The sequence below is a fragment of the Emydura macquarii genome, unplaced genomic scaffold (assembly GCF_026122565.2).
Source record: "Emydura macquarii macquarii isolate MOO-44397 ecotype Brisbane River unplaced genomic scaffold, CSIRO-AGI_Emac_v2 contig_691, whole genome shotgun sequence".
NCBI lineage: Eukaryota > Metazoa > Chordata > Testudines > Chelidae > Emydura > Emydura macquarii.
The window spans coordinates 8,688,663-8,703,469 of record NW_027130828.1 but is presented as its reverse complement, the minus strand read 5'-3'; the positions used below and the strand labels follow the sequence as shown (position 1 = coordinate 8,703,469).

The following is a 14,807-nucleotide window of genomic DNA, read 5'->3' as shown; positions in this document are numbered from 1 at the left end:
GTGCCAGAATCGGCACGCCTATACAATATATATAGGCGTACATGCTGGGACAGGCTTGTCAAGCACGCATCATGTGTCACTGGGAGATTCTGTGCTTTGCCCTAGCATGCTACCTTGGAGTAGCAAGGGCTGTATCAGTAAGTATGGGGTAGTTCATTGATGCATAACAGTTAGTATAAAGGTGAATTGTATAACAGTGAAAACAAGCTGCCTGGTTAGAAGAAAAATTTATTTTTAAGGTTTTGTACGCCCTTAGTTGGATGAGAACACAACTGATGTAGCTATTTTGGATAGTTATCTAAGACCTAGATCAAAGGTGACTTGCAAAAGGGGAAAAAAAAGGGGTTGTGTCCCCTTGCTACTTTAGAGTATATAAAGGGCTCCAACCCATTTTCCTTTTCTTTGCAGTTTCTCTTTTAATGCATGTCTCATTGCCTACTCTCTCTCTAATATAAACAATTGTCTACAGCAATCTACTCTCCGGTTTTGCTTTCTTCCTCTTCATTTTTCTGGCTAAGGAAAGAGGGATGAACTAATCTATTAAGTGCAAAAACCTCACTGGTAATGCAACATAAAGGCTGCAAATCTGAATGCACCTGTATTTGGGAAATACTAATTTTAACCTTCTGATAGAAACTTTACACCTATTTTATACAGAGTTCTACATTTAGCCATTGAAAATATTATTAAGGGGAATGTGTGGGTGATTCATTGTTGCCATTAGAACCGTAATGTTTGCATCTCTTGATTCATAAATTCAAATTTGCAACCTCCTCGTATTAATATGTGAACATGGATTTTCCATTTTTTTTCCTTCTGACTAAAATAACCTTATCGGTGATGCTATTGTTTAATGCTGTTTTACGCAATTCAGTATCTCTTAAATGTTGTCACTTTTTAGAAACATGGAGAATATACCTGCAGCACTGTGGAATCACTCAATAGTTGCAGACAACAATGCAAAAAAAATTTTTTTTTAATTTGCAATGTACTTTAAAATATATATTTTCAAACATACGTGATCCTGCATGCATTCGTGGTGCATCCAAAACTCATTGAAATCAGTGGGAGTTTTGGGTGTACCAGGAATTCAGGTTCAATCACAATGAATATTTCACAGTGGTTTGTTTTTTAAAAATATCTGTATTTAATTTTGCTGTGCATTTTTTAAAAATAAAACAAACAACCTCTTTCCCATCAATCTGCCTCAATACATCAGTAGCTAAACAGACCTTAAGTAAACTTTCCAGCACAGTGAACCACTTAGACGCAGATGAGATGAAATATGGCAAGTTCCAACCCAAGTGGAGATTTCTGAGAAAATTTTCATCATGTACACAGAAAAGGTTGCTTTACAATGGTATCTGAGTTGAAACCATACCTAACGTGTGATATATTTAGAGTCAAATACAAGCAAAATAAGTTATGTATTCTTCACTATTATACATTCACTTGAGGAAAATTTCTGTTCTCTCTACTCCCTTGTACTGGTTTGGGAACTCTATAAAGCAATGGAACAGCCACTGTTTGGCTGCTTAGAAGGGCAGCCTGCAGCGTAGCTACATAAGGGATATTCCACATCCGGTCTTAGGGTCTTCCCACAAGAGTCTGAATGGGCATGTCAGGATGCGAAGTGAGAGACTAGGATGTGACGGGTAAACTGTATGAATCCACTGGCCAAAATGCCTGTGAACTGGTAGGCTGTGGTTAAGTTGGAAGACAAAAGTAGCAAGGGGCTGAATTTGTTTTTAACTTTGGATAAAGTAATGAATGGAAATGGGCAATTTCAACCACTGAGCAAAGACTGCTAATTTCTATCCAGAGTGTTTGAATGGGGCTGCCCTATGTTTCTCTTGCCAATGCTCATCTTTCCCTTACTGGTATCTGGGTAGCTTTCATCCTGTAAAAAAGAGCCACCCCGCCTTCTCCTCTTCGCTAGATCTCTCTGAGCACATGCAAACTCGGTTGAGCAGCTCCTGCCTCCACAGCAATGTTGAAGGGTAGAAATTATTTTTCTGTACAGCTCATGGCTGGGTGTTGGGAAGCCCATTGTGACAATTTTGGCAGCAGCTGGTGGCAACCGTTTACCTTTTGTGTTTCATCTGTTTTATCTTGACTCTAAAATACACTACAAAGGAATTTAATATCCAGTTCTGTTTGTTATGAGCCGACCTAGCTTCTGCTGTAGCCTTTGAAATGGCCAGTGCAGGTAAGTATGATACTTAGGCTCAGCCAAAGTAAAGGAACACACGTTGATATTCAAAGGGATTTGGGTGCCTGACTCCCGTAAGCTCCATTCAAAATCCCAACCCTTGTGGATCAGAGACTTGTGTTGCATGGGCTGGTATCTTCAGTATTGCCTAAAACAACATTTAGTTCAATTTTTTCTCGCTTTGCATTAGCTGCTCTTACTTGAGATGCTATTTCCCAATTTTGATGTCCTCCTAAATGCAATAAAACCTACTATCGGCAAGTAACTGCCCGTGGGTTCAGCCAAACTTGGTTGTCTAGTTCAGCTGTGTCTTTCTTTAAACAGTGAGCAAACTGGAGCTGGAAACCTTCGGGATGCTTTCCAGTGGTCAAGACAAGGGTGGGCTATTGGAAATGGGCTTTCATGACGAGTGTACCATGTTCTGCTCTTCACCACTGTGTGCTCTCATCTGAGACAGAGAAAGAGAGAGCTGGAACCTTCTTTAGGACATCAAGCACAACGCATGTTGAGTGAGGTTTGCAGAACTGGCCCTTAACAATTAGGGACTTGTTCCTGCCAGATGCTGAGCAACAGTGGGAGACGAGGGCCTTCAACTCCCTTTGACTTCATGTTACTCCCTTGCTGTTTCTCAGCATCCCCATCTGTAAAATGCAGTCAGGAATTATCACGATCTAATAGTTGTAAAATGCTTAGAAATCCCTGCTGAGTAAAAGTCTGAACATACGTACAACTCATTCATTAATAGAAATGAATGTGGCATTTGTTCATTTTGTAAAGAGTTGTCGGAGGCCGCTATTTCAGCTGATGTAAAATAAGTGGTTAGGAACACAGCAAGGATGGAAACACGTTGTTTTCAAAGCAAATGCATCTCAGGGCTAAATGCACGGTGAGGTTTGTGTTCCTGGTGGGGGTTCTGCCTATCTACATTCACGGGAAGGTGTTTGCTGTCTCCTCTCTCCACTTGACATGTGTTTAGCTGGGTGTGGTGCACACTGAAGGAGGTTTTGTTGAGGGCGTCAATGAAAGACTGGGACTCTTTGGTGACTACATCGATATCTTCAGGGGAATCCCTTTTGCTGCTCCTACAAAGAGTTTTGAAGACCCCCAACCACATCCTGGCTGGGATGGTAAGGCAGATTTAAAATGTCTTAATTTTCTGCCCCTCACCCTGGAACCTTTTAATTCTCATGCCAGTTTGGAAGCCCAGTTTGTTTTCCCAATACTGTAATTTAGCCGCCTTGTTGAAAATCACAGCCTCCTTCTATGAGAGGGGCTCCGGCTTTCAGACCCCTGCTGGTCAAGGCTACCGATGATTTAGCCACTTATTTTGCTCCACCCTCATGAACGTCAAAGCCTTGTTCCCTTTTTCTGTCATTGCCCTTCTCCGTAGCATACCTTGCCCCAGCAGTAACATGCTGCACTTTCATTCAGGCGATCAGCCGGGCATGTTGTTGCATGCAGGAGCTGGGTATGGTGTTGCTCTCATTCCCAAAGTGAATGTCACTAAAAGGTTGCCTGGGCTGTTAGAAGGGATGACTGTAGACAGGAACTCTCTACAGAGGTGCTGGGACAGACCTGTGCATTCTGTGGCCACAATTCCCCAAAGCTCCCTCAAGTTTAAAGGGGTTGTAGCTTTTGCAGTCTCATGGGGAGTACAAGGGTCCCTCTTTCAGTGTGCACAGAAGGCCACAGTAGCCTCCCTCCAGCTCTGCTGCAGTTGCTCCCTTGGCTCCCACCTCTCCATGGGCCTAGTGGCTCACACTATCTCCCAGGCTGGAAGGGGCCCTGCTTTACCACCCTTCATGATCAGAGATGGGCCCAGTTCCGTAAAGTTATTTAGGAGCCTAGTGGGATTTTCAAAAGCATCTAGGTGCCTAAATACCTTTAAAAATCTGGCCCGTGGTGACTTCACTCCCTGCCTTCTGGCATCACTGATGAAGCAGCAGGAGGCGGCCCATTAGAAAGGGGAAAAGGGGGTCTTAGCGTAGTTGAGAAGCTGGGAAAGAGCGACAGGGGATGGATCACCTGTGCTGTTCACTCCCTCTGAAGCAAGTGGCTCTGGCCACCGTCGGCAGACAGGACGCGGGGCTAGCCGGACCCTTGGTCTGACCCAGCATGGCCGTTCTGATGGTCTTGTTTTGCTAGTTGGTAACAATGCTGTGACAGTGCATGCGGGTGGGGAATGGGACCTAGGCTGCAGGCCTGCAGGATGGAGCCGAGGGCTCCAAAGTGGGGTGTTGTCTTCTCTCTCCTCGTAGGTACACTGAAGGCCAAGGAGTTCAAAAGCCGTTGCCTGCAGACCACGCTCACCCAAACCACTACTCGTGGGAGTGAGGACTGTCTTTATCTGAACATCTGGATCCCTCAAGGGAAGAAAGAAGGTACAGGCTGGATGGCAACACGAGGAGATCAGGGAGAATGCTCTCTGCGAGCTCGGACCAGAGCTAGGACTGCTTTGTGCTTGTCTGTCCATCCCTGACAGACTCCCCGGGTGCCGTCAGGCTGTAGTCACGGGCTCCCCGACTCCACCAGCAGCACTGGGCTCCTTGGGTCACGGCAGCTTCAGCCGGCCTGCACCGGCTCCAGTCCCAGCCTGTTCCATTCCCACCCGCATGGCTGGGCGAGTTCCATTGCCAAGCCCTGCGTTTCTGTGGGAATGACCCTCCCTGCAGGGCAGGTGGCATTTTGAGGATCGGTGGTGATACTGCAGACACCACTGGACCCGTTTCCACGGCGACCGTGTGCGTCTCTTGGCGAGTAGGGATTGGGGTTCCAAGCTGGGTGACTCTTCCCCCACGGTATTGCTGTCCCAGGCTCCTTCAGCCCCTACCCAGAGCAATGTAGCAGGGTCCTAAGGCTATTGTCTTGATGAATTCTGCCTGCGTCTATGGTCAGGTGGACCTGCTGGCACGTTTCTCTATTCGCCCAAGAGACTTGGCTCATGCCTGAGTGAGGTGATGCCTGATGGTGAATGAGCCCCACGGGTGCTGTCCTGCCCACGTGGCAGCGAGGGGCTTGGATCACATTTGGACTAGGACGGGCTTTCGTCTCTGACTCTGCCTGGTGTCACTGAGTGTCCGTCCCTCCCCCCCCCAGTGTCCACAAAGCTGCCGGTGATGATATGGATCTATGGAGGCGCATTCCTCTGGGGAGGCGGGCAGGGTGCCAACTTCCTCAACAACTACCTCTACGATGGCCAGGAGATCGCAGTGCGAGGAAAGGTCATTGTGGTGACCTTAAACTACCGCCTGGGTCCGCTGGGGTTCCTCAGCACGGGCGATGCCAGCATTCCAGGTATGGCACTGCTTTGCTTTGCCCCAGAGACCTCCATCCTACGCCCCCCTACGCCCACACACACTGGAGTATCTCTTGCCACCACAGCCCCCCACATAACATAGCGGGGTGTCATGTCCTTACACACAGTGGGCTGCCTCCTTCACTCTGTACGGGGGAGCGTGGCAGCAGGGATATCTTTCAAGAGATGAGAAGGTCTGAGTTTATACTTGGAGCAGAGGCTGTGGGTGGACTGGGTATTTGAGGCACAGCTGGCACTGGTTAGATGGGCTGCGTACGCACCCAACAGGCTTTTCCACCCCAGCTCATCTTGTCTCTCCTATCAGACCGGTCAGTTAATGGAGTTAAGATACTGCAGCGATTTCTGTGAGAGCCGGGAATTACGCCTTCAAGCACAAGATCTTAGCTTTGCTTCAATGTGTGGCACAAGGAGAATGTGGGTGTTGAGAACAAAAAGCCCTTGTTTAAACACACAGCTCCACAAAACATAGTGACGCGGGCTCAGGAGCCAGGAACTCCTGAGTTCTAGTCTCAAATCTGACACTGAGTGGGGCAGGGTGGGCTCTGAGCTTTGAACCCCACTGCTTCAACTCTCTCCTCACTGAAACGTACGTGCCTTCCCTTGGCCAGGTAACTACGGGCTAAAGGACCAGCACATGGCCATCGCCTGGGTGAAGAGAAACATCAAGGCATTTGGGGGCGACCCAGAAAACATCACCATCTTCGGGGAGTCCGCTGGTGCCGTCAGCGTCTCCTTACAGGTGTGTCATTGCTGCTGGGCTGTCATGGGGTTCCTTTCCCTCTCTTGTTTTGCGAACAGTAGAAACTGCTCACAGTCACAGCCGCCACCGCTGGGCTTTTCTCACTGCAGGTGCTGTCCTGGGATGGCAGTAGGTCCAGCCACCATGAGTTAATTAACGTCCTGTTTTGAGCAGCCCCTCCCTACATGGAGAAAGCAATTGTTTTCTTCACTGCTGCTCCCTCAACTTTGATCTGGAAGTGTCCTTTCTAAACCCTTCAAATCCAGAGCTGGAAGGGGGCTGCTTTCCCAAGCTACGCCCTGCCTTAGGATTCCCCTGCTGTAACGGCATTTCTTTATCTTCCGCCCCAGTTCTAGTCTCCTATACCAGTTCTTACATTGCCCTCTGGGCTCCTTAGTTGCCTGGTGTTTTGGAATATTGAGTCACGGGTTCCTGAGCCCCTGTAACACATCGAGATTTGTAAAGAGCTCACAGCTTTCCTGGGTCTTGGGTAAAATCTTGATCCTGGCTGTAGCTCTTTGCGCCTTGTCCGGGCCAGAATACAGGAGGATCTTTTCAGGACTTGATACCAAAGAACCTTCCTGTTCCTCTTCCATGTTGCAGACACTATCGCCGTACAACAAGGGGCTAATCAAACGAGCCATCAGCCAAAGCGGAGTCGGCCTGTGCACCTGGGCTATCCAGGAGAACCCTCTCTTCTGGGCTACCAAGGTAAAGTGGACCCCAGAACTAGGGCAGTATGCTGAGGCAAGAGTTTCCCAGGCCTTCATCAAACCATAGCCAGGGAGAAACTGCACAGTAGTTCCAGTTTCAGGGGGACAAATGGTGCTCTGGTTATCCAAGCCATTTGAATTCAGAGCCACACTGTGATACTGCCAAGCGAGAGCCAGCTTGCCCAGCCAGACTTCCGGCGGTTAAAGGCCCTGCTTGCACAGGGAAAACGGAGGGTGATTCAATAAGCAGGAACAGAAGCAAAACCAAAAGTGTTCAGAACAGGACAACGCTCCATGCAGATATGCAAATAAAATCTTCCAGGATTAACAAGAAACTCCCCCTTTCCCAATAGGTATTAGTCCTGTGCTAATTCCTGGCTGGCTGTGCGTGTTACTCCACAGTGGGTTCTCTCTCTCTCATGTCCCGCAGATTGCAGAGAAGGTGGGCTGCCCTACGGACAACACCACAGCCTTGGGCAATTGCCTGCGGGTCTCAGACCCCAAGGCTGTGACGATGGCCTACCACCTGGAGCTGCTCAACCTGAAATGTGAGTCAGTGGGTGCTTGAGGGATGGGTATCTGGGCGCTGTGTATTGTGTGCCCACAGAGCCCAGTCAGTGAGGAGACGGGCTCTTCTGAAGATCATTCAGTAAGGGAAGATGGCGGTTTGAGTGTGAAAATCAGGAATTCTAAAGCCCCCCAGCCTCAAAGTACATCGTGTATTGACGGTGACTGATCATGCTCAAAAAGATGGCTCTCTTTAGCACAGGGGCAGCTGCACTCCCCAGCTACAGCGTAACACAACCTCAGTGTCCCTCGGAGACAGCTGTGCTATCCAGTACTGTATTGCACTTTATATGCTGCAAAGGCAGAGTGCAGAATTCAGGAACAATGTCCAAAAATTCTTACTGCAATTTTCAGTTGGGCCACTGGGTGAGGAGTTTGAGCCAGCAAGCCCCACGCCCCGCACAGCTGGTGGGGAAATGTTGTTTGCCAGGTCAGTGAGTACGGGACTCGCTTTTCACAGGAACATTTGCTAGCCGGCTCTGCCCACCGCTGCTGATGTCTAAACAATGACCCGCCCTGAACATTCCTCCCTCGCCCTCCTTCACCTGCTTGGGTGCTGTTCGGGGCAAGGAGAGCCTGGCCATTGCACAGGTTGTACTGGAGCCGCACGTCTGAATCCTCTGCTGCCACGGCTCGAGGCGGCTGGAACGAACAGAGGAGCTTTTGCTCAGGAGCAAGCCCCACTCTGCTACAGCCTTGGCCGGGCTATTTAGCTGATTTGTAGACAACTGTCTGACTTCTGGCGTCTTCTCTTCTCCCCCTCTCCCATCCCCATGCAGTGCCTGTGATATCTGGCTATGAGCCCGTCTTGCACTATAGCCTGTATATACCCTGAAGCTCCCTGTGCAAGGCCCCCATAGAGGGTGTGCTAGGTGAGAGGTCTATAGTATTTGCATATATGCCCACCTTCTATGTAACAGGTGAAATTCTGGCCCCTCTGAAGTCAGGGCAAAGCTCCCATGGACTTCAGTGGGGCTAGGATATCATCCAACCTGTTCTCCCAGAAGCTCCCTGTTCAAAGCAGCTGTAGGTCATCCAAGGCAAGAACGCTGTCAGCTCCTATCACAGATACAGAGTGGATTTCCGTTTCTCTTCCCTGCTGCAGATCCCCTTGTCTATTACCTCGCCTTCACTCCTGTAGTGGATGGAGATTTCCTTCCAGACCGGCCAGAGAATCTCTTCGCTAATGCTGCAGACATCGACTATATTGTGGGCGTAAACAACATGGACGGGCACATCTTTGCTGGCGTTGACATGCCTGCTCTCAACCGCCCGCTTGTGAAGATCACGGCGTAAGTCGTGGCTGCTCTTCATGGCGTAGACAGGGACAGGAAAAGCAAATTGGGCTTTGTAGAGGAGGGGGACAACCAGTGAGTAGAGCGGGTGAGAAATGGCAAGGCAAAGCCTAGAGTGGGAGCTATGGCAACAATACTGTCCCGCCCCATGCATCAAGACACTGCAGATCAGACTGGGACAAGATAGCACCTCTTTAGCTGCAGCTTCCTGCCTGCCATGGGACAGGCACAAGTCAGGGGAAATGTGGCATAAAATGCAGTTAATCTCTCGCTGATGGGAGCTGTACAAAGTTACCAGGAGCCAGCCTGGATCTTTGCCTCTTGTACCCTTTAGCCAGGGGCTTAGAAAGGCGAACTCTCCCCTTTTCCTCCAGATTTCAAACAACTTTCATGGCTTCTCCCCACCACCACCCCGTTTGTGTTGGGGCTTTTGGGTCCTTCGCCTATCAGAGATCTGGGGTTCCAACCACCTAAGATTACTTGGCTTTCCAGATTGAGTGTAGACAGACAGTTGTACCCAGTGACTTGGCATAAGAACCTCTACAGAATGGAACAGAATTCTAGAGGCTCTAAATCCTCCTGGCTCCTTCCTGTGCTTTGAGGGGAAAAAGGATTGAAAACTGAAGAGCTGAATCTCACGGAGAGAGAAACTGAAACCAGGCAGGGCTGGAAGCGATAATCACATTCACCAGCTTCCCCGAGCTGGACACAACTTCCAGCCATCTTCCCAGGCTGTGCACACAAGCCTTGCCGAAGGCTGAGCTAGCAGGAGTGAGGCGCAGGATTGATGCTGTGTCCTTCTCCCTGGGTCACAGCTGAGCCCTGCCTGGGAGGGATGCAGCTGCGAAGCTCAGGGCTGAATGAAAATGAATTGTGGAGGCTCCTTTGCTCTAGCAGTTGGATGCTCACGCTGGAGCCAGGCTGCAGAGCTGGAGACCGGCTGAGCAGGAAGTGGGAGGAAGCCTTTTGCCGTCAGGTGGGGATGGTGGCGCCAGGGCTGGGTTGGTAGGGACCACGGTCCCAAGTGCAGCGCTGAATGAGCATTCGGGTGCCTTCAGGTGAATGGGAGCAGCTCCTCCATACACACTCCTGCTTAGTTGTGAGCGAACGTGGCATTGGTGAAGGGCAGGGGGTTGACCGCCCTGGAGGGGTCTCTTCATCGAGCGGGTACAGCATGGGTAGAGTCAGTGCCTGCTTCCCACAACCGACACACTTCTGGAGGTGAGGCAGGAGCTTATTCAGGCTGCCAGATGGGATGTGGAACCTTCCCTCTAGAATCTGGGCTGAGCCCACCAGCTCCGAATCCAGCGCACGGCCACCAGCTGATGGGAACCTTCAGTCATGCCGGAGCTGGACTTAAACTGGCAGCCGAGGACCTGAAGACATCATATTGCTCCCAGAAACAGATCTTGGTGACAGAGCTGAGAGCCCATTTCACTGTGTCCAAAGGCAATACCTAGTTAAGAGATGTTGTCTCTCTTTTCAGGGAGGAGGTCTATAACGTGGTTCGAGGGCTGACTATACAGAAGGGTGGGCAGGGAGCAAACGCCACATTCTCCCTGTACACCAAGTTGTGGAATGACAATCCTGAACAGGAAGTCATGAAAAGGACGGTGGTGGACCTGGAGACCGACTACATTTTCCTGATTCCCACGCAGCAGGCGCTTGCTCTGCATTCGGCGAACGCCAGGTGAGTAAGGGTTGGGGTGGGCCAGTAGGCTGGGGAGAGTGATTTAAATCAGCTACTTCATTAATCGTTTAAGTCGGCAAGCTGGAAACCCTGATTTAAATAATCAATTTAAAACCTGTTTTGCATTTGTACTTTGTTCTTTTCCTAAAGAAAGGTTGATTCTCATTGCTTGGTAACCCTTAAAACATGTTGAACCGTCACTAAATATAGCCTTTACACTTAATTTGGTATTCTCTTGCGAACCAGGAGGATACAATATACCTAGATACATTTATTTAAGCAGTTATACAGCTTAACATGCACATTTATTCAGGTTCTTAATTTTTACATTTTTTATCATTAGAAAATGGTGACTAATGTATTTCTTATGTACTAGATGATCAATGCCTATTTGTGATTTATGTCAAGCTGCATTTGGATGGAAACTGGAAATCCATTAAATGCACAAAACCAGGATTTAAAATGTTTTTAGTTACATAAATTAGTGTCAGGGTGCTAGTTACTTTTTTCTTATGTAAGTTTATCAGAACATGTTTTGTATTTAAAACTGATCTTTTAAAGGAAGTATCAGCTGTAGTCTGGGAATTGAACTGATTATTTCTGGTCACTATTGTCTTTCAAGATTTTAGGTCTCATCCTCTCACACTTCATTTTTATTCATAGATGGGGAGAGGAAAACAAGCATTCCTGCTTTTTCAACTCCCAGTCAGTTCCTCAACTTGAGCTCGTCACTGAGCTGCGCTAGTTGAATAAACTGAAATGAAAATAATATTCTCTCTGTGCCTGCAGAAGAGGCTATGACTGTCAAAAACTGGTTTAGCCCTGCAACAGACTCTGGTTCCAGGTGCTCGGCCAGCAACTTCCAGCAGTTCAGTGGTTTGACTTCCTTTAAAACTGAGCAAATAGATACTGCTTAATGTCATTTTTATTTCATAGATTATGGTAAATTTAAGCCTTAATATTGTCTTAGTTTCAAATTTAATTTTAAAACAGGTTTTTTTTTTTTTTAAAGAAATGTATTTAAATAGAAAAAACCTCTACTTTTTGAAAATCATTGATTTTTATCCACACCGTTGCTAGGTTGGTGACTCAGGACTCAGTTCAGCCAGGAATGTCTCCTCTTGGGAGCTGTGCTGCAGTGCCGGCCGCCCAGATCACAGGCTGGTGGCAGGGGAGTTTGCTAATCGAGTGTCAAGGTGTCGCCCCTCTCTTGGCAGGACCAGGCAGCAAAGCAGTTTAGGTAGCTCAGGCTAGGGCCCTCAGGCAGGGCGGAACTATAGGAAACACAGGCCTTTCGGCCTAAGGGGGAAGGCTGCCACCCCAGGGGTGGTGCTGGCAGGAGGGGCTCGAGGGGCCTAGACCCATCCTACCCCACCGGGTCCCACCCCCTCCTCGGTCACTGGGCCAGCAGGGATCCCACTGAAACCTGCTGACGTAAACACCCACGGCAAGAACCGGCCTAAAGTCCGGTTTCCCTGAGGTACTTCCTACCACAATCCAGAGAGGGGCTCCGCCGCCCAAGGGTCCTCCGCCTCGTCAAGGTAATCGGCCGCCAGCAGCTCCTCTCGGGACTCGGTCTCTGTCGGGGTAAGGGCACCACCCAGCTCAGTAGCAGGGCCAGAGGCCTGCAACCAGTAGGTTTGTTTCCCTCCCACAGGCCCACTGAGCTGGAGACCCCGCCCACCTTTTACACTTCCTGTTCCGCCCCTCCACTTCCGGTGGGAGGGGCAGGCACAGACTGACATGGGCATAGAGTGTGGCCCAGCCACCTCTGGCTCCGTGGGCGGCCACCCTGGCTCACCACAGGAACATTCGGATCAAATTGGGTTTTGTTTATAAAAAACTTTTACTGTCGCTGCCCAGAACATTTTTAAAGATTTCCACAGAAGCAGTTTCTTAAAAAAAACAAACAAAACAAACAAACAAAGCAACTTTCCTTGCTGGGGTTTCCAGCCTACCCACTGCCGCGTTATAGGTGGGGCAGGAGAATCGTGACGTGAAATCAGAATCCGCCAGATGCGGACTTTAAGCAAAAGTGAAACTAGTCTCTTCTCACTGAGTACATCTGTAAGGGGTGTAAATGTTGAAGAGTAAATGAGATTCGTACAGTTCAAGTCCAGGTGGTCATGGGCAGACAGACAAGGATTTGTAAGATGATTTTAACCTCACCGTGTTCTTGACACCGAGTGTGTGCATGCATGTGTCTTGCAAGACCGAACCTTGCCCAGTGCCAATACCTGTCTGGCTTTGTGCCTGGGGAGTAGATGCTGATGCCCGCCCTCTGCAGTTGCTCAGAGTCTATTTTGGTTTGTGCAGGAATACCAAGACTTACTCCTACGTATTCTCCCAGCCTTCTCGCATGCCCGTGTACCCCACCTGGGTAGGGGCAGACCATGCAGATGACCTGCAGTACGTCTTTGGGAAACCCTTCACCACCCCGCTGGGCTACTGGCCTAAGCACAGGACCGTCTCAGGGGCCATGATTGCTTATTGGACCAACTTTGCCAGAACGGGGTAAGGCGCTCAAGCTGCATGGGGCAGGGCCCTCCCAGTCGCACAGCCTGATACAACATTCCAGAGCAACCTTCCCACACCTCTGTCCCTGCTGTCACACTGCAGCATCCACCCCATTGTAGGTGGACCCTAGATTGCTGTAGGGGCCCTTGCTACAGGGGAATGGCAAGAGCATTGAATTGGGATCTTTGGTTGAACGTGGTGAGATTGGTTTCTGAGCCAGCGCTGGGGGAGAAATGCAAGTAGCTGAGGTATTCCCAGCCTCAGGGATCTCTGCTGGATGAATCAGAGTCAAGTTCTCTGTCCTTACTCACCTCCTTGCCTGGGCAGGGTAGCTGGTCATGCTGTTTGATCCCTGCTGAACAGAAAGCAACACCTCAGGGCACAGCGGGGCTCCAGTGGGTGTTGTGGTTGCTGCTTGCTTGACAATTCCATGCGCCAGCTGTGCATGGAGAAGCAAGCTTGGGCGGACTTGGATGGCCATGGGGAAGTGTGCCTTCGCCCCTGGGGGCTGCCCTCTGGAGAAACTCACAGAGGAGCCTAGTGCACCCAAGGCATTGGCATGTTGCCGTACACGGATATTGGCAGGCTGCCTAGGGGTCTGTTGGTGCTCAATATTGGATGCTGAAGCAGCCAGTATAATCGTGAGGGTGGGATAGGTGGCTAAGGCTTCATGGACGCTAGGGATTTGCCTGGATATTGGAGCCCTTTGGCTCCTGGCTGTCTGACGGGCACGGTGGTCCAGTGTAAACCGGGCTGTGCACCGCAGCAATTCACTGTGCTGCCCTCCTCATTTCCCTTCAGATCACTGCCCAGCCATTTGCTCATTCATCTGCCAGTAGCCCTGTGGCACCTAAACCCGAGCCTTAGGCCTAACCCCCCCAAGGTAGATAGGTGCCTATTCTGTGCTGCTCCTGTTCATGAATACAGGGAAGTGATTCCCTCTCCCAGCCATTAGAAAGGCTGACCTCTGTAAAACCCTAGAGGCTGGGTGCAGCTCACTGGGGGAGCCTCTTCTCTGAGCGGGGCTCTGAGCCCCTTGGCAGCTTTGTATTTAATATCAGCTGTTTCATCTGCTTTTTCAGTGACCCCAACAAAGGGGAATCTACCGTGCCCATCGGGTGGGTACCCTACACTCAGGAGCAGAGCTACTACCTCGAAATCAACAGCGACATCAACTATGATTCAGTGAAGCAAGGTCTGAGAGCCTCCTATGTGCAGTTCTGGACTACAACCTACCACAACCTGCCGACTGTTACTACCACTTTCCTGGATTAGAGCCAGTCCAACAACCCAACCAACCCATTCATTGTTTTATTTTTTTAAAACAAATGAGCCCAACTGATTAAATTCTTGTTTCTGACTGACCAACTCCTGGCTTCTTCCAATATACTTATTGCAACAGGATTTTCCCTGAGACCATTAAGAGCTAGAGGGGGGTGGCATCCAATGTACTGGGCAGTTTTCTGTTCTGTGAAAAATATACCCAGTGGCACCTCCTCCATGGAGCAACTCACTGTACCAGCAACATGTTCTTGCCTAGTAATCTTGCTCTTCAGGTAAAAGTCAAACCTTGCATAGAGATACTTTAAAGGGGTTGCTGGAAAATGGGATCTTTAATGCAGGTGTCACTGGTTCACAATCCCCTGGACCAGAAGTGCCCTGTTTAAAAAACCTGGCTGCTTTGCTCCAACAATCCCTCAGATGAGATCAATTTACTAATGCTACTTGGCCCTGAAACTCATGGAGGCACCGTACTAA

At 49.4% G+C, this 14,807-nt stretch overlaps 1 protein-coding gene across 1 annotated transcript; it reads left to right on the top strand.

Moving 5' to 3' along the window:
• The first annotated feature begins 35 nt into the window (after positions 1-35).
• On the top strand, positions 36-14,324 carry CEL (carboxyl ester lipase). The gene is made up of 11 exons (XM_067541893.1): positions 36-137; positions 3,189-3,339; positions 4,471-4,593; positions 5,309-5,506; positions 6,137-6,267; positions 6,871-6,978; positions 7,411-7,528; positions 8,653-8,839; positions 10,329-10,532; positions 12,849-13,046; positions 14,132-14,324. Exons 1-11 carry the CDS (start codon positions 42-44, stop codon positions 14,322-14,324), a joined length of 1,707 nt encoding a protein of 568 aa, XP_067397994.1. The 5' UTR covers positions 36-41.
• The last annotated feature ends 483 nt before the right edge of the window (positions 14,325-14,807 follow it).